This window comes from Fundulus heteroclitus, chromosome 20 (genome assembly GCF_011125445.2).
Source record: "Fundulus heteroclitus isolate FHET01 chromosome 20, MU-UCD_Fhet_4.1, whole genome shotgun sequence".
Lineage (NCBI taxonomy): Eukaryota > Metazoa > Chordata > Actinopteri > Cyprinodontiformes > Fundulidae > Fundulus > Fundulus heteroclitus.
Window position 1 is genome coordinate 2,961,982 of NC_046380.1, and position 15,830 is coordinate 2,977,811.

General features: G+C 38.6%; 2 protein-coding genes across 2 annotated transcripts in view; one reads left to right on the top strand and one right to left on the bottom strand.

Moving 5' to 3' along the window:
• Positions 1-15,830, bottom strand: part of LOC118567219 (nuclear factor 7, brain-like) — a gene marked incomplete in the record, with an annotated part of 854,268 nt that overhangs the window by 367,217 nt on the left and 471,221 nt on the right.
• gmppb (GDP-mannose pyrophosphorylase B) lies at positions 102-14,224 on the top strand. Its single transcript, XM_012879918.3, has 10 exons — positions 102-226; positions 2,600-2,793; positions 2,881-2,961; positions 4,634-4,682; positions 5,505-5,647; positions 6,923-7,081; positions 8,506-8,584; positions 9,757-9,884; positions 11,227-11,409; positions 13,887-14,224. The coding sequence occupies exons 2-10, from the start codon at positions 2,665-2,667 to the stop codon at positions 14,016-14,018; spliced, it is 1,083 nt and encodes a 360-aa protein (XP_012735372.2). The 5' UTR covers positions 102-226; positions 2,600-2,664; the 3' UTR covers positions 14,019-14,224.

Consider the following 15,830-nt stretch of genomic DNA (forward strand, 5'->3'; position numbering starts at 1 on the left):
AATTATATATTTTTTCCGCTTGTTGGTTAAAGCAGTTATCGCTCTGGAACTGCCCTTATTTGGAAAGTATTGACCGGATGTTGTATGTGTAACGTCCGGGTCTCTTGACGCGAGACTGCTGAACCGGAAGCCAAACAAGGGATTCGGGTTTGGGGAACGTTACGTGTCATTTTCGGAGTTTCAGTCATTCAGAAATCTGCTGAAGCCCTTCAGTGGTCAAACTCCTGTAAGTTTTTACCCTTTTTTAATTTATTCACGCACAGTTACTCGCTCAGGACGCGGTTTTAACCGGCAGTTAGCCTGTTTGGCAGCTTTTCAGGTTGATAAATTTAGCTAAACTAGCTAACGTGAGTTCAAACACCAGAAAACGTGAGTTCAGTCTGTTTTACACTTTTTTTTTTTAAATTTATTAAATTAATTTTAATAATTTGTTTTTGGCGTAAACATACATACATTCGTACTTCAGTCTTCGCATTATGAGGTTAATTTATCTGTTTGATGAAAATGTTAAACTAGTCTCTGTTCTGATTGATGTTCGCGTCTAGTTCATTAAGCGTCTTCGTCACTCTGTCTGATGTCGATGATAAAAGAAAAGGAAATGTATTATGAAACAAAATTAATAGATATAATACAAGACAAAGTAGAATAAACTAGTTTTGCTGGGATCAGAAATAAAGTGGGACATAGTATGCTGACAGTTATGACCATTCAAGTTGTGCCTATTGATAATATGAGGAATTTTATTTTAACTGGCTTTGTGTGCTAATTGTGTTTTTGTTTTCTGGAGATGGCATCAACAGCCCTTTAAAAGTCGTTTAAATGTTTAAAAGTCTAAGTCTAAAAATGAATAGAAGCTGCTGTTTGTGTTATTGAACAGGATGTTTTAGGTTTAGTGGGACTTCTTGGTATCTGATCTCACTTTAATACGTCACAGGTTTATTTTAAAAGGGACTTTACTGACAGATCTCATTGAGCAATCTCTGACTTGTAATTACACAGCGACACATGGAGTCAGAAACATTTACAGAAACTGAGTTTCAGCCTGATTTCCTAATAAATGAATGAAATCAAATGACCCGAAGCCACATTTAGATGAGGAAATGTCTTGGTTTTTCATCATGTTGGTTAAAATAATACAATAAATAAATAAAAAAAAAACACTCAAATCACCCAAAAATTATTTTTGCAACTTATTTTTTTTTTTTTTTGTCTCCTGTACAATATATGAGCTTGCAATATTTTAATTGAACAAAATGTTCATTACAGAAAAATGTCATGTTTTCTGTAGTAAAGGGAAGAGTAAATGTTTTTGGATATTTGCCATATTAAAAGATAGTCATCAAGTTTACAGATTCTTTTGAACTCGATTGGGAAAAAAAATTAACAAGAGGTCTATTCTCAGCAATAAAAAACGGGTTTGGTCGGTCTTTCTTTGAGAACACTTCCTGTAATTAGCCAGTTTTAATAAATAAATGAATTAAAAGCACATTCCAGTGCCACCAAAGTTTGCATTTAAGTAAAACTCACTGGATGTGGTCCTAATTTTCTGTGAAATTAATGAGAATGTAAAAAAGTGTTATTAAAAGACAAATAACTTTCAATTGTAGGATTTTAAATTGTCTGTATTTTTCGTGCAATTCAGAATAAAAAGTCTCCATCAGCATCAACCACCTGTGTTGTGGATCCTTGAACTGCAGTGTCACCAAAATCTGTCCAGGGGGCGCAAATGATCCCCACACCCTTTGGACACCCCTGTTTTCCTCAAATGAGATTATCTTCTTAAAACTCTCTCCTGGTTTTTATAAAAAGTGGATACATTTATTGTACGCATGAGTCTATTTCCGTAAAGTTAAACAGAGATTTAAAACATTTTTCTGCTTCTCTGTCCGATGCCAGCTCATCCTCACCCTGAAACGAAATAGCAGATGTTCTGATCGGTTCTGCAGCGTTCCTGTTTCACTGCTTATCTTTCTAAAACAGATTGCTTGTGACTTCTTGGCTTTATTTTCAGTTTTTAGTCTTGCAACTAGTTTTTAGACAGAGCAACCCTTTTGGGTTCCCCAAAAATATCTGAGCTTGAACTTTTCTCCTATTAAATGAAATTAAACAGTTCAGTGAAATGATTCCTGATCCAGAGGAAAAAAATTTGAAAACAGAAACAAAATGTTATTGGAAGGTTTTCTATTTTTATTTTGTTGTGTAAAACATTTATTTATTTATTACTGATGGTAGAAATCTGTATAGATGAGAAAAAGTCACTGCAGATGATTATAGAAAACACATTTTTTAATGTCGTCTCGGTTGTTATGAAAGTTTTCTGTTACGTCAGTAAAGTTCGGTCCAGTTTTTGCATCCCTCCCAATTTCTTGCCTAATTTTTCTGACAAAGCAAAATCCTGGCACAGAATAAAAACCTTTGTAACGATCAGTTTGACAAATTAAATCCGATAAGAGTTTTATTTGATCTGCAAACGTCACTAACATTGTTCATCCATAGGCCCTAATTTGTTTTTAAAAGTCATGCGTAACATTTCATCACCTAGACAGAGATTAGAAATGCAATAATCTAATTTTAAAGCATATTTTTCTCCGTTCCTCAGGCTGCTGCCCCCTCGCTGTTGATGAGCTCGGTCCGCCTCTGCTTGCTGCTGCTAACGGCCCGAGGATGAAGGCTTTGATTCTGGTTGGGGGCTACGGGACGCGGCTGCGACCGCTCACCCTGAGCGTGCCCAAACCGCTGGTGGAGTTCTGCAACAAGCCCATCCTGCTGCACCAGGTGGAGGCGCTGGTCAAGGTACGGAGGAGCTGCACAGACCGCTGACGGGTTTTAATGTTGCGCTTTATTGATCGGTCACTGTGTCCCCCCCCCGTGTGTTTGCAGGCCGGGGTGAACCACGTCGTTCTGGCTGTCAGCTACATGTCGGAGCTGCTGGAGAGAGAGATGAGAGTCCAGGAGAAGAGAGTGCGTACATGAACCGGCGTCTGCATTTTTTTTGTGTCATACTCAGCTGAAATATTAGATTAATCAACAACGGCAAAGCAGATTTCCCCTCATCCTGCATGTCTGCCTTTTGTTTCAAAGGTGTGATGAAGACAGACATGCATGAAAAAGAGCTTTCTGTTTTAACAGGGCTCCACTTAGTATGATCCTCACTGGATAAAGAAGTCGATCGCAGGCAGAAGTCAATGTTTCTTTCAAAATAAAATGCCCCATAAACTGCAGCTAAAATGAGAACCGTGACAGATGAGTTAAGTTGCTGCGAGATGCGCAGGACGGAGAGAGGAGGCGGTTGTGGCTAGGGAGCATTTCCTGACCTCCTAGCGCCTTGAAATTCAATTCTCGGAAGGTCAGCTGATCCTCAAATATGAAGAAATAACATGAAACCAATACCATGATGTCAGTGCAGAAGTAGCTAACCCTAACACTGGCTTCCACGCCCATGAGACCCATATTCATGGTTAGAGTGCCACTCAAGCCTTAATTTCCTCACGCTAATGGTCGTGCAACACATTTAAGAAAAAAATGGCATGATGGGGATTGCAGTGAGAGCAGCTTCTCATGGTTTAAAGATAGGGTGTTGACAGAGGCTTTTTGTTATCCTGCTCATGCATAGAGTGCAACTCTAACCTCACACCGGCAGCTCTGATCACTTGGTATTTAGCTGAAGCCTGTACGCTGACCAGGGGCGGTCCGTGAGTCCATCCCATCATCACAGGGCAGGTTTAAAAGCCCTCAGATGCTGCAACATCAGGAGCCTGTGGAAGACCTGCAGGAATAGTCAGACTTTGATCTGGAGATGCTGCGGCATGCAGGACGGCGAGGAACAAGAGAGGCAAAAATAAATGAGGATTAAAAAATGTCTGTTTAACGATATCAGGAACACGTGATGCGTAATGCAGAGATTTCCTGTGCAGACGTCTGACTGCGACGCTTCGCTCCCTAAGATGAGATCAATAACTTCTCACAGTCGGAGGTGATTGACTGCAGAGCTGCAGATCTGAAGAGGGTTTAATGAATAGAGCAGCTACCAGGGCTGCTGGTCCAGACCACACCCCGACCTGCCTGTCCTAAGTTATATGTTTCACATTTATGGTTAACACCATAGCTATTAACTGGTTTAAACGGCGCCTCCATACTAATCTGGACCTCCTGCAGCGTGCTTACTCTACCTTACTCCATCATACGCAAAGATTTTTATTATTTTCAGCTCCGCCTTCATTGCAATCTTTAAAAAACAGCTTATGGAGAAGCTGCTGCTGTCATGGATTCATGACATTCTGAGAGATGTTGAGATCCACAAGCAGATCTCAGTCCTTCTCAGACCGTGGAGATGCTACTAGAAGTACAGGCGATCATTGATAATCAGTAACAGCTAGAGAGGCTCCACCAGACTGATATATTTTTTATGTTTCATCCTAGTTTGAACCTATTAATTCATGCATTAAACATTAAAACACTGTTTTGTTTCTCTGTGATGCATAAAACAAGGACAAGATTCATTTAGTTGGCTCGTGGTGGAACACGATGAGATATTTGCTGCATAAGTCGTTGTTTCTATTGAATCTAAACGTTTGAATCTACCCTGAAGCAACTATTGCTGGGGTCCTGACTGTTTCCCTGTTTCCTCCCTCAGCTCGGCATTAAGATCTCGCTGTCTCATGAGAAGGAGCCTCTGGGAACCGGTGGGTACCTCCATCCCTTCAGGCAGAGCTGAACGGGCGACAAAACGCCTCGTTTGAATGTGACTGAGGCTTCCAGGTCATTTTAAGTAGCTGCGTGTGTTCAGCTCAGGCGTTTACAGATGGAAAAAACCAAAACCTCAGCAAAGGTTAATAGAAATCCAAAGAATCTGGGATAATCACCACGAGGAGTATTTTCCACACCTGTTATTGTCTATAGATGCAGCAGATTAGTAGATTTAACCCAGCTTTAAACACATCCAGGACCACCTTCTTCTGAGCCATCTGCTGTTTTCCTTGGTCTCCATGATGCTTTTTGTCCTCTAACAAACCTCTGAGACCCCAGAACAGCAGCATTTATGCACATTTAGGTGCATAAATGCACCTAAATGATTATTACCTAGTGATTATATCGATTGCGCTGGACTTTATTTACTGGGTATCGGAGCAAAGGGATGTGAACATTAAAGCACGCCACACTTTTCAGATGTGGAGTAACATGAAAGATCTAAAAAAAAAAAAAAAAAAAAAAGAGTAGCTTTTGTTTCACCTTTTTAATAATGGAGCACAACAGTATCGAAAAAGTCCAAAGAAATGTAATTGAAGTCTGTTGAAACATGATAAATGTTGAGGAATTCTGCTGTAATTACGCTCTTTTTACATTGTCCCTGTAAAGTTTACACCCAGGCCGTGTGGCTTCTTTAAAAGCATTTTTGCTCAATAAAATGCTTTATATAGCAAGTGCAAACAACATGTTGTAGCATTGAAGGGACCAAATGTAACCAATGTTGGAATGATGTCATTAAAATCTGTGTTTCTGCGCAGCGGGGCCCCTGGCGCTGGCTCGGGAGCTGCTGAACATCGATAACGAGCCGTTCTTCGTCCTCAACTCGGACGTCATCTGTGACTTTCCTTTCAAAGATCTGCTGCAGTTTCACCGCAGCCACGGCAAGGAGGGAACCATCGTGGTGAGAAATCCAGATTATTATTATTATTGTTATTATTATTATTATTATTATTATTATTATTATTATTATTATAGATCCTAGTCACAGCTAATGGAAAATATAGTTGTTAAAGAAAGAAGGTGGAATTGCTTGGCTGTCTTCTACGCTTTCCAAGCAGCATTCACTCCTCCTGAAAGAGCGTAGAGCCACAGTGGACAGTCGTCTGCATTGTTGATGGCTTTGCAGCAATCCCTCATACTGAGCATGCATGAAGCGACAGTGGAGAGGAAAACTCCCCTTTAACAGGGAGGAGAACCTCCAGCAGAACCAGAACCAGGCTCAGTGTGAACGCTCATCTGCCTCCACCCACTGGGGCTTAGAGAAGACAGAGCAGAGACACAGAAAGCTCAGAAGCTCACATTGATCCAGGAGTACTTTCTATGTTAGAGAAGACAGAGCAGAGACACAGAAAGCTCAGAAGCTCACATTGACCCAGGAGTACTTTCTATGTTAGAGAAGACAGAGCAGAGACACAGAAAGCTCAGAAGCTCACATTGACCCAGGAGTACTTTCTATGTTAGAGAAGACAGAGCAGAGACACAGAAAGCACAGAAGCTCACATTGACCCAGGAGTACTTTCTATGTTAGAGAAGACAGAGCAGAGACACAGAAAGCACAGAAGCTCACATTGACCCAGGAGTACTTTCTATGTTAGAGAAGACAGAGCAGAGACACAGAAAGCACAGAAGCTCACATTATATTTATTAATTAAATTGAATTACCCTTTACACATAGGCAGAGATCACAGGGGAGACCCTCCAAAATCATCAAAGAAAACTGTCATGTTAAATAAATCAGAATATTATCAAAAAGTAAATTTGTTTGAGTAACCTATTTAATTAAGGTAAACACATTTTATAGATTAAATACTCAGACTAATGTTTTAAAGCCCTTATTTCTGTTAATAACAATGATTTTATTTTGCTTATGTATAGTGAAAACACAACATTTAAGATTAGAATATTATTTATTATCAGACTGATAAAAAAAACTTGTATTTTAGTTTTAAAAGTAGTATTTGTCTTAAAGTTAAAACTTTAATTTTGATTTCTGGTGATAATTTTCTCTCCATTTATTTTTTTCTCCCACATGAAATATGAATCAAGAAAGAAAGATTTTAGCGCAATGCGTTGCATCTCATAATTTTGTACATTTCTGTCTGAATATCTGTTGATAGCTTTGACCTCAGCCTGTTTAATCCAGATTAACGACATGTTTGTGAACGTTTGTGCGTAGGTAACGCGGGTGGAGGAGCCGTCTAAATACGGTGTGGTGGTTTACGAGTCTGAGAGCGGCAGGATCCAACGCTTCGTGGAGAAACCGCAGGTCTTCGTCTCCAACAAGATCAACGCTGGCATGTACATCTTCAATCCCAGCATGCTCAGCAGGATACAGGTGACGCTCTTTTCTCAGAGCTAAAACCTTAAAATAAATCAGGGATTCCTCTAGGATGTTGAACCGTGGTGGTGGTCAAAACGGGGGAGGGGCACTGTTGTTAAAATGTTGTTGAAATGCAACATATGTTAACATTACTTTGATATAATGTATGAATTTCTTTACGTTGCCGGAATCGACACTGTGAACATCTAATTTTACCAAAAAGATAGTAATCAGAGTCGTATATTGAATGAGCTGCATACGGTGTGTGGTAATCAGGTTATTTTAGTGCAACAGGTTCAGCGAAAAAAAAAATTAAGAACTATATTTATGTCCTTTGTAATCCAGGGCAGAATCATCTGCAGCTTTGTGCGTGTTTTATAGATTTGCATTGTGAAAACAGAGCAGGTCTCCTCTCTGCTCTGAGTGTTGGATAAGGCAGCAGCCTGTGAGACAGCGCTGAGGGAATAGGAAGACGTCACGCAGCTGTAGAGTAACGGTAGACAGATTGCTGCTTTCACGTGAAGTTGCTATATCGGCAAAAACACAGAGAAAAGTCACTACATTTGTTTCTATTCGCTTTTTTGAATAAAAGTTTCTAGAGGAGTCTGAAAAGTCCCCAATTAAAATGGAGGAGTCGCTGAGTAGCTGCAGCAGCGCCCAGTAGCCAGCAGTGACTTCATACACCAGCAGACAGGAGCCTGCCTGGTTTTTCAAAATAAAGTACATTTTAGCATCTCATGATATTTAAATTCATTTTAAATGTTGATTATGATTAGAGTACGTTTTTTTTTATTATTCATTCTGACGGCTTTTACTTTGGTGTGGTGGGACGCCATGATTAGATACATGTAGCGGAAACCGGGATCTTTGATGCTCAGATTATAATCTGTGGTCCATCTTTTCCCATTTTATACCTTCTGTCACAGCATCGTTTTTAGATTTTAATCCAGGCTTTTATTACAGTTCGTTCAGATTAGGTTTCACGCCGGGTTTAACAGAATTTAGTAACTCAACTGCAGCCGGTCCTAAACGCTGCTGCTCGTCTTTTTAACTTGTACCAAAAATAATTTTATTAGCTTTTAAATATCTCCTCTTAAAACCCATTTTTTTTCTCTCTGATTTTTAACCCATTTGAGATGTTGGTGTTTGTGCTTTTATTGTTTGGTTTTATGCATCAGCTTTTTTGTTTTATTGTCTTACTGTCTTTTGGCTTTTATTGTTATTTTGTGATATTTTGAATTATTAGTTTTGTAGGATCTGTAAAAGTTTAGTAGCAACAGCAAAAGGATGCATTCTTATTTTTTATTTTTTTTATGTAAACAGCTGAACCAGGCGGGCCGGTTGGTGACGAGGATTCTGGGAACACCAGAATAATTTAGCATTTTGCCTTCTTTTAAAAACTAAAATGAACATATTTCTGCTGATGTGTTTGTGTGCAGCTCAGACCGACGTCTATTGAGAAGGAGATATTTCCCGTCATGGCCGGAGAGGGGCAGCTGTACGCCATGGAGCTGCAGGGTAAATATATATATTGTTGCAGCAGAAAAACGCAGCGCTGACCGGGTCGGTCCGAAAGCTCAGAACCAAGAACCCAGAACCATAAATGTTGCAGATAGATTCATGCATCAGCAGATAAGCCACAGCAGCAAACACCAATGTAGTAAATCAACATGTATAACATATTTAAGGAATGTTAGGAGGAAATCAAAAATGATTTTAAAAGATGGCAGAAAAAAAAACAAACATTCTCCTTTTATTTCCAAGGAAAACAGAATAAACTGCAGTTTAGTTTGTAGCTCATTGTGGAGGAAAAATCATGTTTCTGCTACAGCAGGAAACAGGATGCACAAAGGAGGATTTCTACAGAGTTTTAAACATTAGCATCTAAAATGTCTTCATTTAAGCTACTGTTTTAAGTAAATCGTTGGGAAAATGACGCGCTCTGGTTCTTGCAGCTCACGGCTCCACCAGACGTAAGTGTTTGGCTCTTTTCTCACGTCCAAACCCGAGTAGCTCTGGAGAGGAAAGGCCTGAAGACGAGCGCCGAGATGCAAACAGAAACAGAACCGTCTGAGATCAGCCGCGGTCCAGTTCTGATGGCGTTCACTGCAAAAACTAATCTAAAAATAAATAAAATGTTCTTAAAGTTAGTGTATTTGTCCTTGATTTGAGTAGGTAAATAAGATTATCTGCCAATGAGAGTATTTTTTACCCCTAAAATAAGATAATTAGATAAACTACAGTTTAAATAAGATGATGGAGATGAATTGTTCCTGTTTTAAGTGCAAATATCTTATTCCATTGGCAGATCATCTTATTTACCTGCTCAAATCAAGGACAAATACACTTATTTTAAGAAAATGTTACTTATTTTTAGTTCCGTTTTTGCAGTGTGAAGGCCGGCGCTCGTCTGCATCCTCATCCCTCTCTACCCGAGCAAACCTCCCCCCCGTCCCGTAGAGAAACCGGTGTTTCCCGCCTACAGTAATCCGTTTTTACCACCATGACTGTAGTTAGTTACTGTGAAAATGAAATGCCTCCTTAATAATCTGGGATGAATCGTCCGGTGCTGCCTCCATGGAAAGCGTCCGTTTTCATGCATCTGTTCCTATTTTCTGGGGTCTGTGGGAGAAAAGCGGGTCGCTTCTCTTGTAACCAGCGGCTGTTTTTGTCTTCCTTGGCGCCTGCAGGGTTCTGGATGGACATCGGTCAGCCCAAAGACTTCCTCACAGGAATGTGCATGTACCTGCATTCGCTGCGACAGCAGGCCCCCGAGAGGCTGCACACGGGCCCCGGGTTCCTGGGCAACGTCCTGGTGGTGAGTGCAGCTTCTTCACACCGGGGGCCGGTGACAGGAAATGGAAATTTTATCATAATGCCTTGTGGTATTTATTCTGATAACAATAAAACTATTTTCAGTGTTTTTCTAAGGTCAAAGCCCCATAAACATAATTGCTGCTCTTAAAACATACTTTCAAAACAAACAAAGACACCAGTGACATGAAAAATCATGATTCCTGTCACAAAACTGCACTCAGTAATTGTATTTAAACTAGGGCTGGGCGATATGGATTAAAAAATAAATCTCCGATTTTATCATACCAAATCTGATTAATCGATTTTTTTTCCTCCTTTTTGTTTCATAAAAAGAAATAAAGAAATTATTTTAAAACCTTGCTTTTATGTCAAGCATTTCGTCAGGGAGTTGACCTGAATTCAAAGTGCAACTAAAAACAAGCTGTGAAACATGCTTGTAAAACAAGATGGCAGCCGTGCCATTATAAACAATGAAAATATAACAAAACATTTGCTGCTAGTGGTATTACACATTGAGCTAAGAATAGGCTTCACTGCACTTGTGAACTTCAAACTAAGTTAAAAGTAAATAAGTGAATGAAGTACCTCGTATTATGGTAAAAAAAAGTTTCTACTTAACAATATTTTGACAATATATTTGCCTAAACATATATTCAGCATCACAAGCTGTTCTCTTCATGGAAACCCAATGAGTGTATTGGCAAAATAAAATCCAGATTTTCCAAAAATGAAATCTTAAAGAATTGTAAATTCGAATTAATCGATTAAATCGATTTATCGCCCAGCCCTAATTTAATCATATTTATGGATATATATTAAGGAAACCAATTGCGCCAACGCTGCATCATCAATGATTGTGGCTCCAATCATAGTTCTTCAGAAATTAATCAGAATCTCGTTTGTTTTTGAGGCATTTAGCTGCAACCATGAGTTGTTGCAGCATTGAATGATTTGGTCTAAAGTTAACGACTATCCCCTTTTTTGTCCTGCAGTAGGCTGATGATTACAGAGTCGTCTGTGAAGTTAAAGATAAACATTGACTGAGGCTCATTAGTGTGGAGCACTAACAGAGGGGGGGGGGGGGGTGATAACAACCCCCTCACTGAGGAGCGCCAGGCTATCAGTGGCATGAAACAGTGAAGAAAACGGGGATTTCAGACAATATTGTCAGATTTAGAGGTTTTCAGCCATTATTAATATGAAACTATGGTTGTCGCGATAAATCTAAATTCTTACCGTGACTATAAATCTTTATGATGATGATAAGCTGGACTAGTTGACACGATGGATTTAAAAAAAACAACCATAGCTGAAGTCTAGGAGGGATCCTGGTCTGTCTGCAGGACCCGACGGCGCAGATCGGGGAGAACTGCACCATCGGGCCGAACGTCACCATCGGCGCCGGCGTTGTGGTCGAGGACGGCGTGAGGATAAAACGATGCACGGTGCTGAAGGGGTCCAGGGTCCGGTCGCACTCCTGGCTGGAGAGCTGCATCGTCGGGTGGAGCTCGTCCGTCGGGCAGTGGGTGAGTTTAAACGGGCTCAGACCAACAGGCCGGGAAAAAAAACTATAAATATTATCCTTACTAACATTCATTTAATCGCTTTTGCAATATAATCACAATTTAAAAAAAACACAATTTCCAAATCGCAGATGTCTGCAATTTTTGGCTATGTAACAATTAGTGAATCAGAAACGTCCATTAGGTGTTGGTAAAATGTTTAAAGTGAGTTTGCTCCACATGGAATGGAAGAGAGCTGCAGCAGTGAGATAAATTCATTTTATTACTTGTTTTAGAGTTTATATAATCATACTGTTTTACCGGAAACTTTCAGGAATCTCACCATAGTGTTAAGTTCTGGTCAATCAGTTTAATGCATAGACTTGTTTGTTGGTTACACTTTATGTTCAACAAGGATTGATGTCCAAATCAATTAAAAGATGTTCTCTTAAATAATATTCTGACTGATAAAAACATTAAAAGTTCGTTTTAAATAGTCCTTGTTTATAAACATCTTTATCTACAGCACATTTTTGTTGCTTATGGTTAATGGAGAGAAAAGTTAAAATCAAATTGCAATTTTGGTTAAAATACATCGTAGTCAGAATCATTTCTGCTGCGAGTTCAGACGCAGCGGCTCTTTTAGCACCTGATCTGCACAGCGATGAAACAGATTGATTTGTTTATTGCACATGATTAAAAAGACATGATAAAATAAAGTGAAAAAAAAAAGAATCGCATTAAATTGCAATTGCAATATTAAGATAAAAAAAAATTGCAATTACATTATTTTCCAAAATCGTTCAGCCCTAATTCACAGCCCCGTAGGAAAGGCGGTCCTGTAACCTTTTAAAGTGGTCTGGATCTGTAGGTTTCCAGAGCTTCTCCACAGACCCCTCTGACCGGTTTCTGTCTGACCTCCAGCCCAAACCGCATCTACAAGCAGCAAAACCCTCAGAAGTCCAGGAAAGCTACTCATGAGGACTTCTCTGGCTCATGGGGAAGAAAACCAGGGGTGGTTTAAAACATTTGCACAACCCGGCGGCTCTGGCCGGCTACCGTGAAACTCCGTCAGAACTAGGGCTGAACGATTTTGGAAAATAATCTAATTGCGATTTTTTATTTTTCTTAATATTGCGATTTAATGCAATTTTTTTTGTTCAGTTTAATTTATCATGTGTTTTAAAATATATACAAACAACAAATCATTTTGTTACCTTGCTGTGTGGATTAGTTGCTAAAAGACCCACAACATCTAAACTCAGAGCAGAAATGATTGCATTCTGCCTACAATATATTTCAACCAAAATTGCAATTTTGACTTTTCTCTGCATTAACCACAAGCAACAAAAATGGCGTCTAAATAAAGATGTTTGTAAACAAGGACTATTTAAAACAAGAACTTTTAATGTTTCTATTAATCAGAATATTATTCAAGAGAACAGCTTTTAGTTGATTTGGACATCAATCCTTGTTGAACATAAAGTGCAACCAACAAACAAGTCTATGTATTAAACTGATTGATCAGAACTTAATGCTTTGTATGATTATATAAACTCTAAAATAGGGCTGAACAATTAATCGCATTTTCAATATAATCGCGATTAAAAAAAAACACAATTTCCAAATCGCAGAGTCTGCAATTTTTGGCTATGTAACAATTATGGAATTAGAAACGTCCATTAGGTGTTGGTAAAATGTTTAAAGTGGGTTTGCCTCCACATGGAAGTGAAGACAGTTGTAGCAGTGAGATAATCTAATTTTATTACTTGTTTTAGAGTTTATATAATCATACATAGCAATAAGTACAGGTCAATCAGTTTAATACATAGACTTGCTTGTTGGTTGGACTTTATGTCCAACAAGGATTGATGTCCAAATCAACTAAAAGCTGTTCTCTTGAACAATATTCTGATCAATAGAAACATTAAAAGTTCTTGTTTTAAATAGTCCTTGTTTACAAACATCTTTATTTAGACGCCATTTTTGTTGCTTGTGGTTAATGCAGAGAAAAGTCAAAATTGCAATTTTGGTTGAAATATATTGTAGGCAGAACGCAATAATTTCTGCTCTGAGTTTAGATGCTGTGGGTCTTTTAGCAACTAATCTGCACAGCGAGGAAACAAAATGATTTATTGTTTGTATGTGTTTAAAAAAACATGATAAATTAAACTGAAAAAAAAAATCGCATTAAATCGCAATATTAAGAAAAAAAATCGCAATTAGATTATTTTCAAAAATCGTTCAGCCCTACTCTAAAACAAGTAATAAAATTAGTTTATCTCACTGCTGCAACTGTCTTCCCTTCCATGTGGAGGCAAACCCACTTTAAACATTTTACCGACACCTAATGGACGTTTCTGATTCCCTGATTGTTACAGAGCCAAAAATGGCAGACCTCTGCGATTTGGAAATTGCGTTTTTTTAAAATAACGATTATATTGAAAATGCGATTTAATTGTTCAGCCCTGACGCGTTTCCGTCTCTCTCCGTGTCGCCAGGTGCGCATGGAGAACGTGACGGTGCTGGGCGAGGACGTGATCGTCAACGACGAGCTCTACCTGAACGGCGCCAACGTCCTGCCTCACAAATCCATCAGCGAGTCGGTGCCGGAGCCGCGGATCATCATGTGAGGAGGAGGAAGAGGAGGAAGAGGAAGAGGAGGACGTCTCCTTAACCGAGCAGCCACGCTGTGCCGGGCCGGCCAGGACGAAACCACGATGTGGAAGATGGACAACCAACTCTTTTTTTTGTTTTGTTTTTTATTTAAATTTAATTTGGACTCGTTTTAGCCCTGCTTGGCTGCAACTTCCACGGGTGGATTATAGGAACGGAGACCTTACAGTAGAACCGGGGGGGTGGAGCACTTGGTGGAAGGATGAAGGCCAGCGGGGTTTATGGGTGGTGGGGATGGAGAGCCAAATGAGCACTACTACTTAGACTTTATGCATTTACACTCTGTGGCGCCTGTGAAGGATCAAACAGCAGCTCTGTGTTGAAATCATGACTGTTGATGCTGAGAAGGTTTTAGAAACTGGTTAAAATGTGAATGTTTGTAGTTTTTTCTCTCAGCCCAATGAATGTAAGCGCAGCAGAAAGTCACTTCTGGCATCAGAGTCTGTAATTAGATCCAATCTGGAAGCAACACGGTGATGGCGATCCTTATTTAGATTAAAAAAAAGGATCATTACTCGACAAACTTCCTGGCTCAGTCCAAAGCTAACGAGGCAAAGCGGGTTTTCCTGACCAATCATCCGGACCGCTTCTGTTCGTTTCCTTTAAGAAATAAAAGCTGCTTAAAGGTTTAACGTTAACGTTTCCTCTCCCTGAAACGACGCCTCTTCATCAAAAACCTAAATGTAAATAAATCAGGTTTATTACGAGAGCAGCGGAGTGAAATATGATTAAATCAAGTATTTTCCTGTTATTTGAGTCAAATCATTGGTCCTCAGCAGCGCCTACTAACTACAGCCAGCTTTCTGATTCTTTGAGTAATTTTGTGTAAAACATTTAAAAATGTTGACGTCGGATTTTCATTTGGCTTTTTTTTTTTTTTTTTTTTTTTGTGAAATTATTCACAACATGCCGTTTCTGTCGGTTAAGAACTGACAGATTTGTTACATTATTGCTCCAGAATCATGTTGATGCTGTAAATGTCTCGTTTTGCTCTGTTTGGCACATTTCATCCAGAGTTTTATCTCATACAGCCGCTAAAAATAAACTAAATCACAATATGGAAAACATTTTCTTTAATTATAACGATAAGCTAGGAAATCTTCTCCTGGAAAAAGCCTCTTTTTGTGAAAACTATATTTTTCAAAGCACTTAAATATTTTCCAGTAATCAGATTTGAATCCACTTAACATGTAAAATAATAAATCTTAGATGGTTTAACATTTGAGGCATGAGCTAAAAAAATTATAACATTTTGGAAAAACTTTTTCTCTGATAACTTATCCTCTCCTAAATATATTTTGTTTTTGGTGGAAAAAATATTTTTCAAAGCACTGAAATATTTTCCAGTAACCAGTTTCAAGTCAATTTAACATGTAAAAAAATATTTAACTCTTTAACATTAACGGCTTGAGATAGAAAATTGATTAAAATCAGGAAAAACGTTTTTTTAATTATTTTGATGGCCTATCCTCTCCTAAATTGTTTTTTATTTTGTTTTTTTGTGAAAAAAATTTCAACAGTCAACCGGATTTGAATGAAGTTAAAATGTTTTCATAACCTATCCTCTCCTACATTTCTTTTTTCTTTTTTTTTTTTTTTGTGGAAAAAAATAGTTTTCAAAGCACTAAAATAGTCAATTAAACGTATTTTTTTTAAAACTGTTTAACATTAAAGGCAAGAGATAAAAAATGTATTCAAATCAGGAAAAACGTTTCTTTAATTATTTTGATGGCCTATCCTCTCCTAAATTGTTTTTTATTTTGTTTTTT

Coding starts and splice junctions, on each gene's coding strand:
- gmppb (XM_012879918.3), top strand. CDS start 2,665: ATGAAGGCTTTGATTCTGGTTGGGGGCTACGGGACGCGGCTGCGACCG. Junction 2,794..2,880: donor AGGTGGAGGCGCTGGTCAAG/GTACGGAGGAGC, acceptor GTGTGTTTGCAG/GCCGGGGTGAACCACGTCGT. Junction 2,962..4,633: donor TGAGAGTCCAGGAGAAGAGA/GTGCGTACATGA, acceptor TTCCTCCCTCAG/CTCGGCATTAAGATCTCGCT.